Here is a 24,676-nt window from a genome sequence, read left to right as displayed (position 1 = left end):
TCGGACCTTGCACATGTGGGAGCGTAGTGCATTGGGTACGGCCCTTTTTAGTAGTTACCCAATTTGAGTCTGCCCTTCTGTTCCCTCCCTCTTCTGGAAACGACCACAGACGACTGCGTGTGAATGATTAATGAGGACCCATATGGACTCCGTGGCTTCAGCTGAAGCCCTCCACGCTTTCACTTGCCTGCACCGTGCAGGCCTTAATGCCGTCGATAACTTCACATTCCCAATTGCTCTTAAAGCTTGTGCTGCTCTCAAAGCCTTGAAACAGGGCCAGCAGATCCACTCCCTCGTCCTTCTCTTAGGCGTCCAGTGGAACGTCTACATAGGCAACGCTCTCATCTCTATGTACTGTAGTTGTGGTAATACTCAAGTTGCAGCTCGAGTGTTCGACCATATGCCCCAAAGAAACACAGTTACTTGGAATTCTATAATGACTGGCTGCATCCACAATGGCCTTGCTCATGAATCTTTCTCTTACTTTCGTAGGATGATAATGGAGAAATCGTTACTTTCGTCGTCTCTTGAGCAGTGGCCTGACTCGGTCACCATGTGCACGATCCTTAACGCTCATGCCCGTCTTGGACCTGATGCTCTTCGTAGTGGCCGGGCTGTTCATGGGTACATTACTCGACAAGGACATCGAATTGTTACGAAACCAGAGACAACGAGGCCATTTGTAAAAAATGCTCTGATCCACATGTATATTGAGTCGTTACGATGTTTGACATATGCAGAGAAAGTTTTCCAAGGGATGGCTGCAGAAGAGAGGGATGTGGTTACTTGGACCACCATGATTTCTGGGTATTTGCATTGCAAACTGGAGAATAAAGCATTAGAGACATTCCAATCCATGTTGTGGGAATACCATGAAAATGCAAGCCTTGATGCGGTCACTCTGGCTGCTGTGATTCCGGCTCTCCGGTCTCTTTGGCAAGGGAAAGAGATCCACTGTTTTGCAATCAAGAATGGTCATGACAGGCGTAATATGTTTGTTATCTCATCTTTGCTGAATATGTATGCCGAATATGGGGCCATTGGGTATGCCACCAAGATTTTCCAAAGAGTTGAGGAGAGAAATGTAGTGGTATGGACTGCCATGATTATGGGTTATGCCAAGCATGGTCTGAGTGAGGGCTGCTTGAGACTGTTCGATGAGATGCGGCTGCAAGCAGGTGTGACTCCAAACGAGCTAACCTTCATGGGTGTCTTTACTGCATGCAGCCATGCTGGTCTTGTTGAAAAAGCTCAAGAATGCTTCAAGGTCATGACCCAAGAGTATGGATTGATGCCTGATTTGCATCACTATGCAGCCATGGTTGACGTGCTTGGTCGAGCTGGTAGGCTGAGGGAGGCCAGGAATTTCATTGAGGCCATGCCTATGAAGCCAAGCACACCCATTTGGGGGTCTTTACTAGCTTATTGTGGTCTTCACCAAGATATGGAATTGGCAGAAGAGGTAGCCAAGATTGTGTTGGACTTGGAACCAGATAACCCAGGGAATTTTGTGCATCTGTCCAACATGTTGGCCCAGGAGCAAAGATGGGATGATGCTAGCATGGTCAGAGAGACCATGAAATGTCTTGGACTGAAGAAGGTGCCCGGTTGCAGTTTTGTCCATGCCCACCAACAGAACTATTAAATATACTAGATACTATCCTATTAAGTGACGTTGATCATCAATGTGGTCTTCTGGTTGGAGATGAGGGAAGATTTTTATAGGCCACTAAACCCACTGGTCTCCAACCCAATGGACCAAAACAGCAGAGGTTTTTGTCATTTTTCTGGCAGCATATCCACTTTCCTTTCATATTGGTAATCACAAACATGATGAGGCTGTAAGACCTACAATGTCTGCAAAGGGAAGTAATCAGGATTTGTCCCTGCAAGTGTATCATCCATACTTTGATAGGATTAATGGATCTACTGTCCGTATTTTAACCCTTCAGATATCATCATTTACTCACCTCCAAACCTGGCTCAATAAGGATTGCAAGTTGCTACTGGAGTGCAATGTGAGAGACCTGTTCTCTGCCAATAAGGGCAATGGAATGAACTCCACAGAAGAATGGCATCAAGTGAGGTATTTTATTTGTTTTGATGGATGGCTCAAGGATAATATTTGATTGAAAATTCCCTTTGTCTGTTTCTGTAATTTGTCTATTGTACCTAATTACTTTTTGGGTGGAAATGAACTTACATTTTCTTTTTGCAGATGACTGGTTTGAAACGTACAAGTATCTGGATTTACACTAACAGTTTGAGTGAGGCTTCTCCAAACATGACATGGATGCTAGGACAACATTCAAACAACTGTTAGGTTAGCTCCCATCATTTTCATATTCTGAAATCTGTTACTTCTTCAATTATATGCCTAGGATTTTTCTTTGGTATTCTCGGTTGTGAAGCTGAGACTTCTCAGAATTGGAGGTGCCCTAGTCATCACAAATAGCCTTAGCTGTTATCAACTTATCATTGCACAAGATAATTGGTTTTGATTTTGATTGAATAGTGGAGTTCCTTCCATCTTTTGTGCTCTCTTTTTCATATTTTCTTAAATTTTTATTGCCTTTATATATGACATGTTTTTTGCATTGAAATATGCTATAATCCATGGTGTAAAAAAGGAAAGAGGGGATGGGGTGTGGAATGAAAGAAAATGGAATCTGTGTATCATGCAAATAAATTAATATCGATAAATTTATTATTTTCCCATTATAGAATAAAAATAAGAAAAAATGAGAAGTCAAAGAGGCAGAGTTTGATCTGCACAAATTTAAAAAGGAGTACAGTATACAGACCTAAGGGGTGGAGAGATTGATATGGAGAACGTAGAGATGGTGTGAGAGGGAGAAAGATTGATTTGTAGGCATTGGGGGTGGGAATTTGTTGAACCTTAGAGAGAGAGAGAGAGATCAGACTAAGGGAGAGATTTCAGAGAGAGACAGAGATGGGGGGGCAGGTAAGGGAGTTCCCTAGCTGAGCTTTAGTTCCTCGATGGGCAAGGTGGGGGAAGAGCTTGGTCTTAGCAAATGTTGAGGAAGAAAATGGGCTGGAGTGCTTGTGTGGTTCTTGACCGGTTCAACTTAGTTGATTTACTTGATCAACCAATTTTTCCAATCCATTGAGTCAATTTGGTGTGTCGAGATGTGAAACTCTCAGGAGGTGATTGCTGCTCTGAATTTCTGTATGGGAAAAAAAAATTATTGCGGAGTCAAGTCACCTATTTTTGATAATAAGTCTGAAGAGAGCTCTCCAGGCAGGCCTTGTTTCTTCCATGTTGTATACAAGTTAGGGCTGTAATTTTGTGGACAAGTGGACCTCATGGTCACCTGCTGACATGCAAATTTTCAGCCACATCATAAGTGTCCACTGTCCAGTTGCAAAGCAAATAAATTGAAAATTTCTTGATTTTAGAGAAGGCGCACAGGAAAACATGGATAGTTGACAAATAAAGAGATGTGTGTACATATATAGGGTTATTTGATTGAATTTCAGTCTGAAACTTGACAGATGGCTAATTCAAACCGGTACATTTATATTGAATGATCAGAATTACTAGATCACCTTCCACTTGACAGAAAAAGGTGGCCTCTGAACAATTTCTCCATACAAGCCCACAACCCCTTCGATAAACAAATCTCTCCAATCTGCTCTGAAAATGTCTGGGGAACACCTCCACTGCCAAGGTCCTCCTCTCCCCCCTGCAATTCCGACTAACTGTTCACAGCTTTTATTCCACATGCAGTAAAAAAACTTATACCCTACTTTTTTGTTTTTAAAATCCAAAAAACAACTCTAATCCATGCTCTTTTAGGCAGTCTTGTTTTTCTTTGCATAGAGAAAGCTTGAATTTTGGGTTGTGCGTGTGGACAGTCCAAGCCTTTTTATGCCTTTCACTTTCTATTCCCAAGGAAAAAACTGAATTTGTGGCTTTGACCTAGGGATGAATTCCGAATTCATTTTGAGTCCCTTCTCTCTGTCTTGAGCCATTACATCGCACTTAGTTGGGAAATGCCAAAATTCCAAGTCTTTGTGAAGAGGCCCTCCTGACCCCAAACATGTTCAAAAATAAATGCAATGAGAATTTCTCTAAGTTTTGGCCTTGAATGAACCTGAGATGACTATGGCCTAGCCTCCACCTCTGGGTTTCTTAAATATGGAACTATGATCTTTTTACCCCATATTTCTGTCAATTACTTGAGATCAGAACAATGTTTGAGCTCTTCAGATCTCATCTGATTCAGATATCAAGCGGCTTATGGATTTGGATCTTAAGAAATAAAAATATGGAATAATAGAATATAAAAAAATGAGACAACAGTTTGCAGATAATAGAGCTGAATTATCAAATGTGCTATTTTTCTGAGTTTTTTTAAAATATGTATATGCCACAGTCCACACGGTGGCTCCATTTGGTTGCAAGTATAGGGGAAGCGAACAGTAATTGGTTTAAAAAGGAAAAAATAAACTTTTATAATAATGATTTTGTGACCCACTTAAACTCTTTATCATATTTGGTAATTATACTTTTCAGATGTAATATTTATTTTTCTTTTAATTTCACTTGCCTTCCCTCTTTTTTTCCCTTGCGAACAGATCAGTTGGAACCTATACATTAACAAACTATTTGCAAAGTTGCTATGACCATAAAAGGTTGTGTATGGTTAAGTTGGGGTAAACTCAGCTCTCTCAGGAAATTACTTGCTTAAAGCTTGGGCTGAACCTGGGCCCTTAAAAGACCAACGTCTGCGCTAAGCCTTTTCCCCTCGAATGAGCCTATTCTGAAGCCAGTCCATGGCGGTTCAAAGTGGTCATGTCATTCAAACTCTCAGATTTGTTTCCATATCACATGAATGTCATCAATGGTGCTTAAGACTTAAAAGTTAGAATATTTCTTTGTAGAAATGGAAAATATATGTAGCCAAATTGGAGTAACTTTGTGAAGTTCATGAATTCGTCAAATGGCCAAAAAGAGTAGCGTGGGGCGGGTATGTTGAAGGTGCTGGCTATCGCAGCTGCTAAGGTCCTCATCTGGTTGTATTGAGGTCTTGGGATCAATTCCTGCCTCTATTAAAGGAGAGTTGGGTTAAGGTGGTGTATTATAATATGGGAAAATGTTCTCTGAGCCATCATCGGGGCAGGGTATGCTAGCACTTCAATGTCTCTCTCTTTCCTCTTCACATGAAATGATCACACTGCCCTATGACGTATGATACCTCTTTGTTGCACCTTATCATAGTTTTTAAGGCACTGATGCGGTCCATGGATGATAAGGCAGTGTTTTGCCTTATGGGAAGTGATTATGGTGGCCACCTTATGCTATAAGGCGCTATATGGCGTGAAAGGCGACGCCTTATGATGCCTTATGACTAAGGCGGTCGCCTTATGTGTTTTGCTTTTCTTTAAAATACATTTTAAAATTGCTTGATGAAGATTCCAAATTACATTTTTTCATTGGCAGGTGTATAAGTTTTGATGCACATGTGATGCATTGGATCAAATTTTTTTTTTTTAAAACACATTTTTAAATTGCTTGATGAAGATTCCAAATTACATTTTCTCATTAGCAGGTGTATAAGTTTTAATGCACATGTGATGCATTTGATAAAAAACCATATAACTTAGAAAATAAAAACCCTTACAAAAAAAAAAAGAAAAGAAAAGAAAAGAAAATAAAACCCAAATCGCAGCTCTCATTCTCTCTCAGTCTCCGCTCCAAATCGCAAAACCCCAAACCGATGGTGAGGTACCTCCTCCTCGTTCGATTCTTCTCCGGCCACTTCTCCTTCCCCTCCGACAGCCTTCTGCGACCTCCGGCGAAGTGTCCTTCCACATCTCCAGGTATGTTTTCGTTTATATTTCTAATTTCTGATTTGTGCGCTTTTTTTTTTTTTTTTTTTTTCTTTTCTTCTTTCTTCTCCCTTCTTCTTCCTTCTTCTTTCATCTTCATCATACACTATACGGTGAGTCGGTGACTCGATGAGACTTGAGACTTCATCATACATAACAGCTTTTTTTTTTCTTCCTACGGTGACTGTAACGACTCTCATCACTTTCATGCTTGGCTTAGGCAAAGTTCCAGCAGGGTTCTCTGAGACCCACCCATTGTTGGCCACCACAATCAAAACCCAGAATTTCATCACTCCAACAGTCCAACCGACTCTGTAACCCTCGACCCAGAATTTATGACATGTTCAAAGCTCTTCTAGAGGGGGGTGTGTGTGATGTACCTACTTCCTTAGTATTACAGTAACACTCAGCTTGTTAACCTTAAAACTGTACATCTTAAACTGCAACATTAGAATAAAATAACATTTTAGTATTACAGTAACAGTGTAACACTCAGCTTGTTAACCTTAAAACTGCAACATCTTAACCTTTATGACCTTTATTTTCCTTTTTTTTTGCTTCTATGTATGTTCTTTCAGGGGTCTGGTATTGTTGTGCTTGCTTTTGGTGTTTCTCTTGTGTCTGCTTTTGTTTGGAGGATATCTTCTTCCGCATGTTTAAAAGAACATGGATGGGAAGTTGGAATTTGCTTTTTAAAACCTCTATTTATAGTATTTGATTCTGTACTATCCAGATAAGTGCCATAGTAGGTTCTGATTATGTAAGTATGGTGAATTCGGCCTAGATGTTAAATGTGGCTGTATTGACATGAGTTCCTTTTAATGGCTATATACATCTATATTATTTTTCCTGGAGTATTTTTTCTTTTTCTTTTTCTTTTTCTTATTCTGATTTTCCCATATCTCTTTAATGTAGGAATTTGCTTTTATTACCTTATTACCTAATAGGCTAATATTCCCTTATAGTAGTAATATTCTCTTTTCTTATTTTTTTCTTATTCTGATTACCTTTTTACATTACAGTTTTAGACAAAGAGACAAGTTGAATCCACTCATCTATGGAAACAATTGGTGGTAGCAGTGGGAGTGAAAATACAAGTACTGCTGCTACTGCACAATCAACGATTGATCCTAGCAAGGGCAGAAATTGGATTAAGTGTACCCTTTGTGGGAAGGATGTCAAGGGAGGAATAAAACGATTGAAGCAACATCTTATTGGTGGCTATGGAGATGTAGCTAAGTGTGTGAAAACAACGGAAGCAATTGCTAAAGAGATGAGAGATGCAATCTTGAAGAACCAGAGGAAGAGGAACCTTGATTGTTTGAATGATTTGGATGTTTGTGATGGACCTACAGAAGTAACAGGACCACAACAGAATATAGTATCCGATTTGGGGGTCTCATTTCCTATCCCTAGCTCTGGGACAACTTCAAGAAGAAATAAAGCTATCATTCAAACATAATCTAAACAACAAGTAAAGGGTCCCTGTGAGGAGGACTCCTGAAGAAGTGGTTGCAGATAGGTGGGATAAAGGTTTATATCAGACAATAATGGAGAACCGTGTAAGAGGAGAAGAAGAAAGAGACAAACTTCGTTCTTACTTTGCAAGGTGGGCTTATGAGAGTGGTGTTCCATTTAATGCTTCGAAGTTAAGGAGTTTTGAGGAATTGGTAGAGGCTATTGGTCAATATGGACCAGGTTTCAAGCCCCCTTCAATTCATGACTATAGGGGGCCTCTATTGAAGTCTGAAAAGGATAAAATTGATGAGTTAAAACATAGTTTTTAAGGCGCTAAGGCGGTGGAGGCGTTTGAGGGTCTTTCGGAGCGCCTTAGCGATAAGACGGGCATAAAGCGTTGCCTTATTGACTAAAACGTTCTTGTGTAATTTTTTTTATAAAACCAATCTATTTGGCTCAAATCCTAATTGAATCCTATTACTCATATGCTAAATCAGTATTAAAGGTTTATATTCATACCAATGTAAGATATTCATCAATAAAACAAATCAATAAAGTGAATAAACTAAGTTCATCTTCATCAATCATCAATCATCAATTATCAATCATCAATATTCAATCATCAATCACCATAACATATTAACATATAATATAAATACATAATTATGAAACAAAATTATAAATATAAAGAAAAGAAGACATAAAATATATAAGTATTTATTATACTTACCTCTATGATGCTATAATGAGTGCCTAAGCCGTAAGGTCATCCACTGTATTTCTACTCCTGTCAAAGAAGTAATTAAGAACTTAGAATTTAAACACATCGAAAGTAAAAATCGAGATGCCAAATTAAATGGATGAGAAGTGACTAACCTGGGGATTCTTAATCATTCTAAAAACTTTAAACTTCAATGAAGAAAAAACATAAAATAAACTAAAATGCTAAAAATTTAGCAAACAATGAAAGTCAAATACTTAAAAGTTCAAGGACTCAAAAAACTTTAAAGTTAAAAGACTCAAAATACTTCAAAGTTCAAAGTCTCAAAGACTTTTAATCCAAATCAGTAATTAAATTAAAATCTTCTTCTTTATCTACATTCTGTTGCTGGCTTGCATCATTTGGAGCTATGCCATAATCGTCCTCAATGTTTTCATCATCACGAATATCCTCTTCACTCATCTCATCCACTTCTTCATCTGAAGAATCCTCAAGCTCAACCCTCCTACCACGCCGGGTATAGCAAAGATTGGTTCCACTAGTAGATGTTGGAGCCCTCCTTGGTCTATTGTGGCCGTGATATGATGAAGATGCCCCAAGTGCTCTATCAACATCTCTCCAAGTGAGATCATTCTTAGGATGAACTAATTCATCCTCTGATTCACCAATCATGCACTCACTAGTCCAATTAAGCTCATCAAGCAACAATAGATTGTAGTTTCTGCATTGTTCTTTTCTTTCTTGGAACCTTGCTTGAAGTCGGCCATTATATTGAATGTAGACAAGATCATTTAACCGTTGATGCTCTAACCTATTCCCATTCCTGGTGTGAATCTGAAAAATATTAATAATATGAGGTTATCTACTTATCTTCAATAAAACCATATTAAGTGAAGTACAGGTACTCAGAACTCAATAGTCAATACTCACAAATTCAAATATGCTCCAGTTGTGCTCACAATCAGAAGATGAGCAACAAAGACCAAGTACGCCCAATGCAAGCTTTGAAAGGTCAGGAGCAGTACTTCCATGTCGAGACCACCAAGAGACTACAAATATATAATATAAAAACATAGGTTAAGTAAAAAATCAACATACAAAGTTCTAAACCAATTAGAACTTTAAAAAGAAATATAATTACTAGGTTTCAACTTGTCCCTTTGTCTAATCGCCGTATCCTTTGCAAAACTTTCTTGAACAGTGGTATACTTTTCAACCTGGACAATGATCTTATCTTGCAAGGTCTCATTAGGCACCAACCTAACAAGAACATCATTGAAGGCATCACTTGCTTTTTGAGCTAAGTCCAACTCATTATCTGGATTATCTGCTATTGCCTTAAAGAACTTGTTTGGATTGAGAAAAAAGGCAGCTAAATATATTGATCCATTCATCATAGTCTCACAACGGTGATCAACAATCGCTATAATTTTCCTCCATTTCCTTTCATTGTCTCCAAATATTTTTTTTTATGTTCTTCTTTGCCACTTGTATTTCCATATATACTTTAGGCATAACAGGCAACTCATCACCATCTACAATCCTCAAGAGTTGAAGAAGAGGCTGTGATGCTCTTATACAATCCATCACACCATTCCAGAATGTTGTAGCAAACACAGTCTCAGAAGCTTTCTTCCCTGCCTCTGTAGATGCAAGCTTAGAATGGGACCATTTATCATCAACAAATAATTTTTTCAAAGATTCTTTGTGCTTGTATAAGCTCTGGAGTGTTAAAAAGGAAGAGGCAAATCTAATCACTCCAGCCCTCACTAAGTGTCCTGTTTTTTGCCTCATAGCTTCAAGAAGGCGAGTGTGCTTGTAGATGAATGCAGTTAATTTCCTGCCCTTCGATATAACAGACATATAAGAGCGTAATTTGCCTATTTCCTCCATCATAAGGTCTATGCAATGAGCTACACATGGACTCCAAAATAACCTCTTCCTTTTCTCCATTAGTAGTCGACCCACTGCAACATAGTTGGCAGCATTATCAGAGACTACTTGAACCACATAATCTTCACCAATCTCTTCAACCTTACTATCAAGTAGCTTAAATAACATTTCAGCTGTTTGTGATTGGTTAGATGCATCTATAGACTCCAAAAAAAAAAGTCCCCTCTGGACAGTTGACAAGAAAATTAATTAGGTGCTTTCCTCTCTTGTTTGGCCACCCATAAGACATGAGTGTGCACCCATATTTCCTCCAATATCCTTGATACTACACCTTTAACTCATCAATTTTATCCTTTTTAGACTTCAATAGAGGCCCCATATAGTCATGAATTGAAGGGGGCTTGAAACCTGGTCCATATTGACCAATAGCCTCTACCAATTCCTCAAAACTCCTTAACTTCAAAGCATTAAATGGAACACCACTCTCATAAGCCCACCTTGCAAAGTAAGAACGAAGTTTATCTCTTTCTTCTTCTCCTCTTACACAGTTCTCCATTGTTGTTTGATATGAACCTTTATTTCGCCTATCTGCAACCACTGCTTCAAGAGTCCTCCTCACATGCTTATCCATGAGACCCCTTACTTGTTATTTGGATTGTGTTTGAATGATAGCTTTATTTCTTCTTGAAGTTGTCCCAGAGCTAGGGATAGGAAATGAGACCCCCAAATCAGATACTATATTCTGTTGTGGTCCCGTTACTTCTGTAGGTCCATCACTAACATCCAAATCATCCAAACAATCAAGGTTCCTCTTCCTCTGGTTCTTCAAGATTGCATCTCTCATCTCTTTAGCAATTGCTTCTGTTGTTTTCACACACTTGGCTACATCTCCATAGCCACCAATAAGATGTTGCTTTAATCATTTTATTCCTCCCTTAACATCCTTCCCACAAAGGGTACACTTAATCCAATTTCTGTCTGATACTTCAGGCCAATACCCATATTTCCATCCAGGATCATTTGATTTAGCTCTCCTTTTTGGATCCTTGCTTGGATCAATCGTCGATTGTGCAGTAGCAGCAGTGCTTGTATTTTCACCCTCACTGCTACCACCAATTGTTTCCATAGATGAGTGGATTCAACTTGTCTCTTTATCTAAGACTGTAATGTGAAAAGGTAATCAGAATAAGAAAAGGGTAATAAAAGGGAATATTAGCCTATTAGGTAATAAGGTAATAAAAGCAAATGCCTCCATTAAAGAGATATGAGAAAATCAGAATAAGAAAAAGAAAAAGAAAAAATACTCTAGGAAAAGTAACGCAGATGTATACTTATTCTGGGTAGCCATTAAAAGGAACTCATGTCAATACAACCACATTTAACATCCAGGCCGAATTCACCATACTTACATAATCAAAACCTACTATGGCACTTATCTGGATACTACAGAATCAAATACTGTAAATAGAGGTTTTAAAAAACAAATTCCAACTTCCCATCCATGTTCTTTCAAACATGCAGAAGAAGATATCCTCTAAACAAAAGCAGACACAAGAGAAACACCAAAAGCAAGCACAACAATACCAGACCCCTGAAAGAACATACATAGAAGCAAAAAAAAGGAAAATAAAATTTTAAACGTACATAGAAATCAAAATGAGAGAAAACCATAATCTATCAGAGCTGCTGAACAAAAACAGTGGTAGCATTGCTGGTGGTATTTTAAATTAAAGAAACAAAATTTTCCTTTTCATCATCGATATAATTAAATCCCATAGAGACAAGGGACAACAAATTAAATGCAAGACAACACATACAAATGGTAGTGGTAGCACAAAATTTTACACAAGTCCACACTGGTCCTGGTGGGTCTCAGAGAACCCTGCTGGAACTTTGCCTAAGCCAAGCATGAAAGTCTCTCAAGTCGTTACAGTCACCGTAGGAAGAAAAAAAGAAAAAACTGTTATCATACGAAGTCTCAAGTCTCACCGAGTCACCAATTCACCGTCTGGTGTATGATGAAGATGAAAGAAGAAGGAAGAAGAAGGGAGAAGAAAGAACAAGAGAGAAACAAAAACCGTATGGTGTATGATGAAAATGAAAGAAGGAAGAAGAAGGGAGAAGAAAGAAGAAAAGAGAAAAAAAAAGGTGCACAAATCTGAAATTAGAAATATAAACTAAAACATACCTGGAGATGTGGAAGGACACTTTGTCGGAGGTCGTCAGAGGTTGCCAAATATCGCCAAAGGTTGTCGGAGGAGAAGGAGAAGTCGCCGGAGAAGAATCAAAGGAGGAGGCTCACCGTCGGTCGGTTTGGGGTTTTACGATTTGGAGCGAAGACTGAGAGAATAAGAGATGCGATATTGCGATTTAGGTTTTATTTATTTATTTATTTATTTATTTTGGTAAGGGTTTATATTTTCTAAGTTATATGATTTTTAATCCAATGCATCACATGTGCATCAAAACTTATACACCTGCCAATGAGAAGATGTAATTTGGAATCTTCTTCAAGCAATTTTAAATTGTGTTTAAAAAAAAAAAATTGATCCAATGCATCACATATGCATCAGACCTTATACACCTCCCAATGAGAAAATGTAATTTGAAATCTTCATTAGGCAATTTTATAATGTGTTTAAAAAAAAAATTGATCCAATGCATCACATGTGCATCAAAACTTACACACCTGCCAATGAGATAATTTAATTTGGAATCTTCATCAAGCAATTTTAAAATGTGTTTAAAAAGAGTTTAATCCAATGCATCACATGTGCATTAAAACTTATACACCTACCAATGAGAAAATATAATTTGGAATCTTTATCAAGCAATTTAAAAAAAAAGGCAAACACGTAAAGCGACCGCCTTAGTCGTAAGGCGTCATAAGGCGTCGCATTTCACGCCTTATAGCATAAGGCGGCCGCCATACTCACTTCCCATAAGGCAGTCCACTGCCTTATCACCAATGGACCACATCAGCGCCAAGGCGCCGCCTTACTAGCGCCTTAAAAACTATGAGTTAAAGGTGAAGTATCAAGGATATTGGAGGAAATATGGATGCACACTCATGTCTGATGGGTGGACAGACAAGAGAGGAAGGCACTTAATTAATTTTCTTGTCAACTGTCCGGAGGGGACATTTTTTTTGGAGTCTGTGGATGCATCTAACCAATCACAAGTAGCTGAAATGTTATTTAAGCTACTTGATAGTAAGGTTGAAGAGATTGGTGAAGATTATGTGGTTCAAGTAGTCTCTAATAATGCTGTCAACTATGTTGCAGCGGATAGACTACTAATGGAGAAAAGGAAGAGGTTATTTTGGAGTCCATGTGTAGCTCATTGCATAGACCTTATGATGGAGGAAATAGGAAAAGTGCGCTCTTATATGTCTGTTATATTGAGGGGTAGGAAATTAACTGCATTCATCTACAGGCACACTCGCCTTCTTGAAGCTATGAGGCAAAAAACAGGAGGAGAATTAGTGAGGGCTGGAGTGACTAGATTTGCCTCTTCCTTTTTAACACTCCAGAGCTTATACAAGCACAAAGAATCTTTGAAAAAATTATTTATTGATGATGAATGTTCCCGTTCTAAGCATGCATCTACAGAGGTAGGGAAGAAAGCTTCTGAGACTGTTTGCTACAACATTCTAGAAGGGTGTGATGGATTGTATAAGAGCATCACAGCCTCTTCTTCAACTCTTGAGGATTGTAGATGGTGATGAGTTGCCTGCTATGCCTGAAGTATATATGGCAATAAAAGTGGCAAAGAAGAACATCAAAAAAAAAAAAAAAAAAAATTGGAGACAATGAAAGGAAATTGAAGAAAATCATAGCAATTGTTGATCACCGTTGTGAGACTATGATGAATGAATCAATATATTTAGCTGCCTTTTTTCTCAATCCAAACAAGTTCTTTAAGGCAATAGCAGATAATCCAGATAATGAGTTGGACTTAGCTCAAAAAGCAAGTGATGCCTTCAATGATGTTCTTGTTAGGTTGGTGCCTAATGAGACCTTGCAAGATAAGATCATTGTCCAGGTTGACAAGTATACCACTGTTCAAGAAAGTTTTGCAAAGGATACGACGATTAGACAAAGGGACAAGTTGAAACCTAGTAATTATATTTCTTTTTAAAGTTCTAATTAGTTTAGAACTTTGTATGTTGATTTTTTACTTAACCTATTTTTTTATATTATATATTTGTAGTCTCTTGGTGGTCTCGACATGGAAGTACTGCTCCTGACCTTTCAAAGCTTGCATTGGGCGTACTTGGTCTTTGTTGCTCATCTTCTGATTGTGAGCACAACTGGAGCACATTTGAATTTGTGAGTATTGACTATTGAGTTCTGAGTACCTGTACTTCACTTAATATGGTTTTATTGAAGATAAGTAGATAACCTCATATTATTAATGTTTTTCAGATTCACACCAGGAATGGGAATAGGTTAGAGCATCAATGGTTAAACGATCTTGTCTACATTCAATATAATGGCCGACTTCAAGCAAGGTTCCAAGAAAGAAAAGAACAATGCAGAAACTACAATCCATTGTTGCTTGATGAGCTTAATTGGACTAGTGAGTGCATGATTGGTGAATCAGAGGATGAATTAGTTCATCCTAAGAATGATCTCACTTGGAGAGATGTTGATAGAGCACTTGGGGCATCTTCATCATATCAAGGCCACAATAGACCAAGGAGGGCTCCAGCATCTACCAGTGGAACCGATCTTTGCTATACCCGGCGTGGTAGGAGGGTTAAGCTTGAGGATTTTTCAGATGAAGAAGTGGATGAGATGAGTGAGGAGGATATTCGTGATGATGAAAACATTGAGGACGATTATGGTATAGCTCCAAATGATGCAAGCCAGCAACAGAATGCAGATGAAGAAGAAGATTTTAATTTAATTACTGATTTGGATTGAATGTCTTTTGAGTCTTTGAACTTTGAAGTATTTTGAGTCTTTAAACTTTAAAGTTTTTTGAGTCCTTGAACTTTTAAGTATTTGACTTTCATTGTTTACTAAATTTTTAGCATTTTACTTTATTTTATGTTTTTTCTTCATTGAAGTTTAAAGTTTTTTAGAATGATTAAAAATCCCCAGGTTAGCCACTTCTCATCCATTTAATTTGGCATCTTGATTTTTACTTTCGATGTGTTTTAATTCTAAGTTCTTAATTATTTTTTTGACAGGAGTAGAAATATAGTGGATGACCTTAGGACTTAGGCACTCATTATGGCATCATAAAGGTAAGTATAATAAATACTTGTATATTTTCTATCTTCTTTTCTTTATATTTATAATTTTGTTTCATAATTATGTATTTATATTATATGTTAATATGTTATGATGATTGATGATTGATGAAGATGAATTAGTTTATTCACTTTATTGATTTGTTTTCTTGATGAATATCTTACATTGGTATGAATATGAACCTTTAATATTTATTTAGCATATAAGTAATAGGATTCAACTAGGATTTGAGCCAAATAGATTGGTTTTATAAAAAAATTACACAGGAACGTTTTAGTCAATAAGGCGACGCTTTATGCCCGCCTTATCGCTAAGTCGCTCCGAAGGACCCTTAAACGCCTCCGTCGCCTTAGCGCCTTAAAAACTATGCACCTCATTAATGTGCTCCCGTATGCCACTTGCTCAAAGAAGCCTCTCCCTTGTAGTATTTATCCATATATCTTATATCTTTCCTTTCCCCAAACCCCTACACCCACCCGCCCCAACCCAAAAAAAAAGTGTTAACACCAGCCTCATCGGTCAAAGTTTCAGCCAAATACAAAGGATTGGAGCATTATCCAAAGTTATAAAAGTTGAGGGGGGTGGGATTGACACACTTCCCACTTATATTGACATCTTACATGTCAAGCCAAGAGGAGCGAGAATGAGAATTCGGTGGATGTGGAAGCATTCTATAGGAAGGGCCTGCATCTTTATATTAGAGAGAGAGAGAGAGAGACTATGAAATGGGAGTACACATTGACAATGTTTGTGGAATACAAAATCTCTAGTTATATAATGGGGAAGAGGTTTCTTTAAGAAATCTTCATAGAGAAGCACACCAATGAGGTGCGGTAAGATGGTATTGCACATTGTAGGGCAGCGAGGTTATTCCATGTGATGAAGAGAGAGAAAAGTGCTAGCGTACCCTACCTTAGGAGCTCAGAGAACCTTTTCTAGTTGAGCCATCGATAAGATATGCTAGCACTTCTCTCTCTCTCTCTCTCTCTATATATATATATATTATACTATTATATAAAGACATGAACTCATGTTTCATAGCAAATCTTTCCCTTAACTACTTTACCCTTATTTCTTATTTAAATATTGTCGCAACAGCCTCTCAACATTCTCGGAGTAAGGCTGCGTAGTTCTCGCGCCCCCCCGAACCTCGCACATGCGGCAGCCTTGTGCACTAAGTACGCCCTTTTTTTTTTTTTCTTATTTAAATGTCATTTCCTTCACTAATCTCTTTTTCTTTTATTTTTTATATTTTTATAAAGTATTGGTACTTCATTATATTTTTCCCTTCAACTGTCAAATAATATTCTCTCCATCAAGCAGTTCTTTCTCATATTGCCAAGACTTTCTCCTTCCCCTGATTGTGGTAACCATAGCCTAGGATTCCTACCTCTCTCTGTTCCATCTATCTTCTCTCTCCACTCTAACCCCTCTATTTTGCTGCTGTTTGGAACTGCTTAAAACTGTATGCTGCCCTAGCTTCTGTGGCCTATTGCCGGCGCTGATCGCTGCCATATTCCTCCTATCCTTCACTGCCGTCTATCTCTGCTTTCCCCAAGCCATGCACCCAAGATCTCTTCCATGCCAAAACAAGTGCATTTGTGTGTGTGTGTGTTTGATTTATTTATTTATTTATTTTTTAAATATATATTAAGTGGATGATTAATTCTTCCTAAGTACGGAGAAGAAATTCTTTACTCATCCATGGTTTATCGTCGATCAAATCTTTCATTGGAAGTAGCCAGTAGGTATCAATTCTTCCATTTTCATGCTTAATTATTATCATTTATTCTCTCTACATCTGATCTGATGCTGTTTGAGTGGTCTGTTGAACCTTAACTGTTGCAGAACAGTGTAATCTCCACCCTCTTTTTTTTTTTTTTTTTTTTTTTTTTGATAACAAACTAATGAATCTTAACTGCAACAGTTAAGATGTAATCTCTCTACATCTGATCTGATGCTCAATTATTATCGTTATTTCAGTGTTGAGATAACTGTAATATATATGTTCTGTAACACGTAATAACCACATACATTCATGGACTTCTTATAATTTAGTTCCTGGCATAGAGTTATGCGTGATATGTTTCCATGATGACTGTATCCTCTGCATTTATATTCTGTTCCAGAATCATGTGCATCCCTCTTTTATGATTTATTAGTTCTGTGGTGAGCATGTTATAGATTATGTTAGAAGTCATGTCTACGAAGTCATACATAATTCAAGTGTATATATCCATCTTATCACTCACTATTTTTAATTACTTCTGTCTTTTGTTAGAGACACCATTACTTGGGGTTAGTCCATCCTGTAGTATAACCTTCAGGATTCAAATTCTATGGGATTTTAAAATGAAATTGCTTCATTCTTGGTAGCCAATGCAGTGTTCGTCTTCTCTTACAAAATGGAAGGTTGTGCTCATTGATAGTTTGGGATGTTTTCTTCTTTTTTTTGTTCTGACAAGAGAAGCTGAGAACTTCGGTTGAATTATAGGTGCTTAAATTCTGAAGCATACATTTCACTATGAATCTATGACCATATGCTCCCCTCACTAATTACATATGTCAGAGTATTTATTTGTTGCCATGTTGGAGACATGTAATTTGGAGAAATAAATGAGTAGGTTCTGACAACCTTGGGTTGCAAGGAGCATAGATACCAGGATACCTTGCTTAGAAATATTTGTACTATAGTTGTGGTCTTGTGGCTTTCAGTTCGAGCGGAATAGAAAAAGCTTCAATTTGAAGAGGTCTTGCATGTCAGTCTAGAAAATAGGTAAAAGATGGCCATCTATTGCATGGTTAATCCATTGGGTATCTTCTCAGTTTCTTTTAATTCTTCTTCATTATTCCCAAGACTTCAAGGCCTTTGGGCAGCAACAATTTAGGTACCGTTTGTTATTGTTCATAAAAAACGTTTCTGTCGTTTTTTGGTTTTAAAAGAATGGAAAAACGGAATCTTCCGTTTGGTGTGTGTATGTATCGTTTTAGTTTTTTTGAAACTGAAAGTGGGTAAAAAGCAAATAATCCCCAATTTGACGAAACACCCAAGAGGCTGTTCTGTCGGGGGTGTTTCGTTTCAAGCAATAGATATTGAAACCCCCGTTCCCGATAATTCTCTGGGTTCGCGATAGAGAGAGGAGAGAAGAGAGAACCCAGGTCGCCCCTTGCTGAAATCTCCAGGTAACTTCGCCTCTTCTCCTTCTTCTCCTTCTTCTTCTTCATCTCTTCTAACCTCTTTTGAAACCCTCCTCTCGTTGATGCTCACCTCACCAAAAGCTTAGATTATTTGTTGATGGAAATACTTCGATTGTTGAAGGTTTCGAAACCCTTGATTTGTGTTCGACTCATCATCATCTATTTGGGAAAAAACCTTTTCCCTCAATGACTTCTCTGAGGAGTCGAAGCTCGCCCACCACCGCTGCAAACTCACCATCTATATGCTTGCATGCTCATCGTCGTTCATTGTTTTAAAGTTACATTAACGGCAAATCGAAATGGGTTCTCAGTACTTCTTCTTCATCTATTGTAATCACAGAGCAGGTATTGTTCTCAAATTCCGCACATAGAGAGAGGAGAGAAGAGAGGAGAGAATAGTGAAGAGGAGCTCGGCCCCTTGTGAAATCAGACCGGTGCAGGTAACTTCGCCTCTTCTCCTTCTTCTCCTTCTTCATCTTCAGCTCTTCTAACTTGTTTCTTCTTCTATTCTAACCTCTTCTCCTTCTTCTTCATCTATTGTAATCACAGAGCAGGTATTGGTAGCAATTTTATTGTTTTTTTGGACCACCAATTTTAGGGTTTTTCTTTGGTAAATTGGTTGTGTTTCAGTAAACTTTGACATAATTATAATTGATTTCATGAGGACATACAAAATTTGCTATTGTAATCACAGAGCAGGTATTGTTCTCAGATTCCGCGCATAGAGAGAGGAGAGAATAGTGAAGAGGCCTCTTATTGAGCCCTAATTCAAAAACCGTGAGATCTCAAAGTCTGGGGCAACACCTTATCCTGAGATTTTGGGGTTTTATTACCCTCATGGGATGACTATCGATGAAAATCTCATCCCTTTGTTGATTGTTACAGTGGATCTTGCTTTACAACTTAACTCTAGGGGTTTGAGCCGTATTCTCTGCCTACAATAGGGTTTTCCATTGTTGTTTACTGTGATATCTAGTGGGGTATTATCCCACTATTGTATGGGATACTAGGGCCTGTTTTGGAGTGTTGTTTAGTTGCTGTAATTAGACTCCATATTCTGTTTTAAGCACTAAAGTCAGTACCTAAGTCTGTATGCTATTTGAGGTTGATTAGTGATCCTAACTGGGGCTGGGTGGTCCTACACTCCTACCTAGCCTTACATTACCCCCCATTTAGTAGGGCTAAGGATTAGCCGAGTTGAGTATTCAATTAAAGCTTTTGGCACTAAGATCCTTAGCCCTATCATTACATGCAGCATAGTAGGAAAACTAAAAAAATGGCCTCTGACAATAAAGGAAATGGCCAAGGGAGAGGGGTATTTGTAGAACAGGATTTTATTCCTTGCTTGTGACAAGTAATTCATCTTGCAAGTATCTAAAAGTAGCACATTTTACCATATTCAACCATTCTTTAAATAACTAAACAGAAACATACTCTTAACCACCTCCACCCCACCAGCTCACTCTTTTTTATTACAATGCTATAGTTATTTGATCTATAGTTAATTGAGTTCTTATCCCTGTCCAGTTCTCATAATGAAAACATTGAGCACTAGAATCAGGAACCAAGGGGATAGTAGTGGTACTGACCTAGGTATTGTTCTCAGGATAAGGTGTTGCCCCATAATTTGCTATTGTAATCACAGAGTAGGTATTATTCTTTCTGATTCCTAGATCTCTTTGGTAATTTATACTAGATAATTATAATAAGACATTATTTGGGTTTCTTTGTTACTTTGCTTGGTCTTCATGCATGTAAGTTTTATTTACAAATGTTTGTATCATATGTGAAGATGAGCTTTGTTATTTCTTTTTTTAGTGTCCAGTCCTTTTTTGTCCCAGTATGCTAACTGTTACACTAACTTATAATGTCTAGCTATTATGTCTGGAAGTAGTCTCCCTGCCTTTAAGTGGTCAGAACTTGAGACCAATGTTTTGATTGAAGCAATGATTGAAGCTGTAAAAAATTATCACAAATCCGGTAATTCATTTAACAAAACTGGATGGGAGGACATTACAAAGCAATTTCAGCATACATTAAATCGTACAATTGGGAGAGAACAATTACGCAACAAGATGAACAAGTTGAAACACGATTATCAACAATTCAAGAGACTGCTTGACACAACTGGATTTGGGTGGAACTCAATGACAAAATCAGTCACAGTTGATGATGAGTCTGTATGGGATAGGGCAATACAGGTACAATAGATTTCACTAACTAGTTGAATTATTTAAAAATTAGATTACAATGAGTAGTACATCTGAGTGATACAATGACTGCTTATACAGGCAAATCCAGGTTGGTTGAAATACAAGAAGTATGGACTAAACAATTGGCCAGATTTGAGCATGGTATTTGGGGATGCATATGCTAGAGGTAACTTAGGCATCGAAGCTGTTAATACAGTTGATATTGAGCACGTCGTTGACTCCCCTAGTACCCCGATGCATATAGGCATGACTGACCCCTTTCATCAGGATACTTATACTCCAACTCAGACCACCACAAAGCGAAGTCTTGATAGGACACCCACGGGACGAAGAAAAAAGAGCGCCAATAAGGGAGATAGCCTCGTGAAGGACTTGTATGGGAAGTATTTATCCATTAAAATTGAGAAAGCATCCAGTACTTCCGTTACATCTCCTGTTCGTGGTGGGGTAGGTGCATATTGTCCTAAAGATTTCAGTGTGAGTGCACGTGAGGCGGTGTTATCCTCCATGTCGGATATATCAAAGGAGATATATTTTAAGGCCACCAGTCGTATGTGTGTTGATCCTAGTTGGAGAGAGTTATTTGTCTGTGCAAAGCCTCTTAAGAGGACTTGGCTTTTAGATGCCTTGGAGTAGTTGAGGTTGTGTTTGAATGCTACTTTTGTTAATTTTGGATTCAAGACAATACTTTTGATGTGTGTAATGTTACTTTTGGAGATACATTGAATGCTACTTTTATTTCTTTCGTTTTTTTTTTTCTATTATTGATGTGTGTAATGTTGAATATGTGTTTTGGTGTGAATGCATGTGTCAGATTGTTATGTTTTACAGTTATTTGTTTCAAATTGAATAGTAATTGTTTATTTATTACAGTTATGTCAAATGCATTATGTGAAACTTTTAGTGATGAAGAAGATACGATTATTCACATGGGAATAGAATTACTGAGTGAGGCGGTGTATATTCGAGAATTTAGTTGGTGTGTAATATTTTATTGGTGCCATGTTTTTTTTAGTTGGTGTGTAATATTTTATTGTCCCAAAAGAATTTATATGCTTATAGTATTTTAATGTTATTTTTTTAATTATTGACTTAAAAAAAAAAAAAAAAAAAAAAAAAAAAAAAAAAACTGTTTCTGAAACAAGCATTACCAAATGGCAGAACTGTCGTTTCTTGGTTCTGGAACTATTCTAGAAGCAGATTCACCAAACAACACTAAATCGTTTAAAAACGGTGTTTTGACACAGAAACTGAAATTTTCGTTTTAGACACGAAACGGAGTTTCTGGAACAGAAACGATACCAAACGGAGCCTTAGAGTTTTGCCTAGCTAATATCCCTTGCCCTCATTATATTTCACAGAGTATTTACAGCTGGTATGTAAGAATTTTTCATTACTTGCTCTTTGGGTTTAATTGTTCCCGTTCAACAAAATATTGGGATGGATAACAATTTTCATTTTCAGGATTCTAACACTCGAACTTGACTAGTTTGCATGCCCAGTTTGTTATGAACCATTGATAAGAGAGGTTGCGATATGTAGTGAAATGTGCAGAAATTTAACTTATTTGCTTCAGATGTTTGACCGTGTTTCATCTGACAAATAGTTGTGTAAACTGCAGGCCAAAAATCTACAGATATGGTTTCAAGTGTAAAAGATGTACCAAGGCATACTCCAAATATGTCTATTTGGATCTCACTGTTACTTCTGGAGCAAAGAGCTGCACTGAATAAAAACCAAACAGAACTGAGCTATTTGGTTGAGGGAGGAAGGGGGATTGCGTCTGATGCTTGATTTACCTGTCACTGAATACTTTTATTCTAATTGGGCTTAGTAACATTTTGGGGAAGTGTTTCCTGTGGGGAAATGCGGTTTCTGCACGCGCATGATGACCTATGGGAGTGAACGAGGAAGCGCATTCACAAAGATGTCAACTACGTTTCATTGTTTGGGGGGGGGGCAGGGCGTTTATTTTGCTCCCTGATGTGTCTGGGCACAGGGGCCAACACTCTCCCACAGAAAGCTTTTTCCCAACATTTGCTGATGAGGGACTTGACGTTACCCAGTCATGCTACCCACCCTTACAGAGGGTTTTTATGTCTGATTGTTGAGAGGATCCAATCTTCTAATTCTCATGTCTTCGTATTTTCACATTATCTTGTGGGTTTTCCAAGACAATTCTTGGTTGAAGGCATTACGCACTGACTGTAAACTGGGAAAAGAATACAAAGGTTAAGTTGCACCATGTTGGTCATAGGTTAGGAATTCGGAAATAGCCTCTCCTACGAAGGAATGGATAAGGTTTCGTACATTTGCCCCTCCTAGACCCCTACGATAGCGAGAGCCTCGTGCATTGGGTTGCTCTTTTTGTAAGCTAAAAACAAATGATACAGGTGCCAAAGACTAGTAAGTCATAGCATGTATGCATATTTAGGAAGTTGAAAATAGAAAAATATGAAAGAATTCTTTGCATTAGTATATTTAGAGCTCAAATGTAACATTGCATACATATATATCATACTATCATACTATTATATAAAAGTACATGCTCCCTATCTTTGGTATACTTTTTCAAAATGACCAAAAAACCATTTACATCTATCAAAAAAAAAATCCCAAATTACCAAAAAAACATTGGAAAAAAATCCCCAAATGACCAAAATCCTCTCAAAATGGAATATGAAACAAATATCATAATAAACTCTCTATAATTCTTAAGTATATAATAATAATAAACTCTATAATTCTCACACTTTTTCTCTAAACGTGGAGGAGAAAGGGGGGGAGTAGAGAGGGAAATAGAGAGAATTATGGAGAATGAGGATGGAATGAACAATTATGAAGAGAGATATACCAAAAAAAAAAAATAATAATAATAATAAACTCTTCATAATTCTCTATTTCTCTCTCGCTCTCTCTCTCTCTCCAAAAGTGTAGGAGAAAGGAGAGAGTAATAATTGATTATAATTACTAATTAATTAAATATTAAAAAGGAATAAAAAAAGGCATATAATATTCCTCCTTAAATCTCTCTCTCTCTCTCTCTCTCTCTCTCTCTCTCTCTCTCTCTCTCTCTCATCCTCTTTGAAAAAAACGTGGAGCACAGCAGAGGGAGATTCTCCATAGAGAGAATTATAAATAATTATAGAAATATTAAAAAGGTAAATATAGAGAGAGATATACCATAAAAAAATAAAAACCGCTCCTAAAATCTCTCATTCCATCCCTTACAAAATCTAAACATGGAGGAAAGGGGTATTTTCTCTCCATAATTCTCTTTCTCTCACTCACTCTCTCTAAACGTGGAGGAGAAAGGGGTGTAATTAATTATAATTATTACGTATTAAAGGGATAAAAAAAATAGGCACAAAATTATGGAGAGATTTATTACATAAAAACGGTATCTTTCAATGATCTTTAATCAACTTTAAAGGTTTTTACTGCATAGAATCTTTTCTTATATATTCCACAGAGAAGACAAAAAAATCAGCTACAATATCTCAGGATTTCTCAATTTTTTGTCTCTTACAACAATAGCTCAGAATATTTCTACCTAATCTTTCTCTTATCCTATTTATTAGTAAAGAAACACTTCCCTCTCCTTCATTAGGAAATAGAATCTTTCTCTCCCCATGTATTTATTAATTTTTTGATAAGTTTCTTCTCTTATTTCTTAGTATATAAAATCTTCCCTCTTCTCTCTCTTTTATTAAAAAGCAAAATTAGAAATATTTTGTTCTTTCTCACACACAGGTTCCTATCTCTACCCATTAGAAAGCAAAACCAGAAATCTTTTTTTTTCTCTCTCACACTTTTTTTTCTCTCTCACACACGTTCCTATCTCTATCCAACGTCCGTTATTTCTCTCTCTCTCTCTCTCTCTCTCTCTCTCTCTCTCTCTCTCTCTCTCTCATACATGTTCCCAATTTTTCTCTTATCCTATTTATTAGTAAAGAAACTCTTCCCTCTTCCCTCTTCCCTCCCCTTTATTAGGAAATAATCTCTCTCTCTCTCTCTCTCTCTCTCTCTCTCTCTCTCTCTCTCTCTCTCTCTCTCATCCTCTTTGAAAAAAACGT

At 37.4% G+C, this 24,676-nt stretch overlaps 1 protein-coding gene across 5 annotated transcripts; it reads left to right on the top strand.

Moving 5' to 3' along the window:
- On the top strand, window positions 1–23,001 carry LOC122083460 (pentatricopeptide repeat-containing protein At4g38010-like). Of its 5 annotated transcripts, XM_042651274.1 has the most exons (4): window positions 1–2,086; window positions 2,219–2,323; window positions 15,126–15,182; window positions 22,222–23,001. In XM_042651274.1, the coding sequence occupies exon 1, from the start codon at window positions 131–133 to the stop codon at window positions 1,643–1,645; it is 1,515 nt and encodes a 504-aa protein (XP_042507208.1). In that variant the 5' UTR covers window positions 1–130; the 3' UTR covers window positions 1,646–2,086; window positions 2,219–2,323; window positions 15,126–15,182; window positions 22,222–23,001. The 5 variants fall into 5 exon arrangements, with proteins under 5 accessions (XP_042507208.1, XP_042507207.1, XP_042507209.1 ...); XM_042651273.1 differs by lacking the exon at window positions 15,126–15,182; XM_042651275.1 differs by lacking the exons at window positions 15,126–15,182; window positions 22,222–23,001 and adding an exon at window positions 14,141–14,199.
- The last annotated feature ends 1,675 nt before the right edge of the window (window positions 23,002–24,676 follow it).

Source organism: Macadamia integrifolia, chromosome 7, assembly GCF_013358625.1.
Source record: "Macadamia integrifolia cultivar HAES 741 chromosome 7, SCU_Mint_v3, whole genome shotgun sequence".
NCBI lineage: Eukaryota > Viridiplantae > Streptophyta > Magnoliopsida > Proteales > Proteaceae > Macadamia > Macadamia integrifolia.
This window is presented reverse-complemented; position numbering and strand designations above follow the sequence as displayed.

What these genes read in the sequence shown, in the direction of transcription:
- LOC122083460 (XM_042651273.1), top strand. Translation starts at nt 131, where the DNA reads ATGAGGACCCATATGGACTCCGTGGCTTCAGCTGAAGCCCTCCACGCT.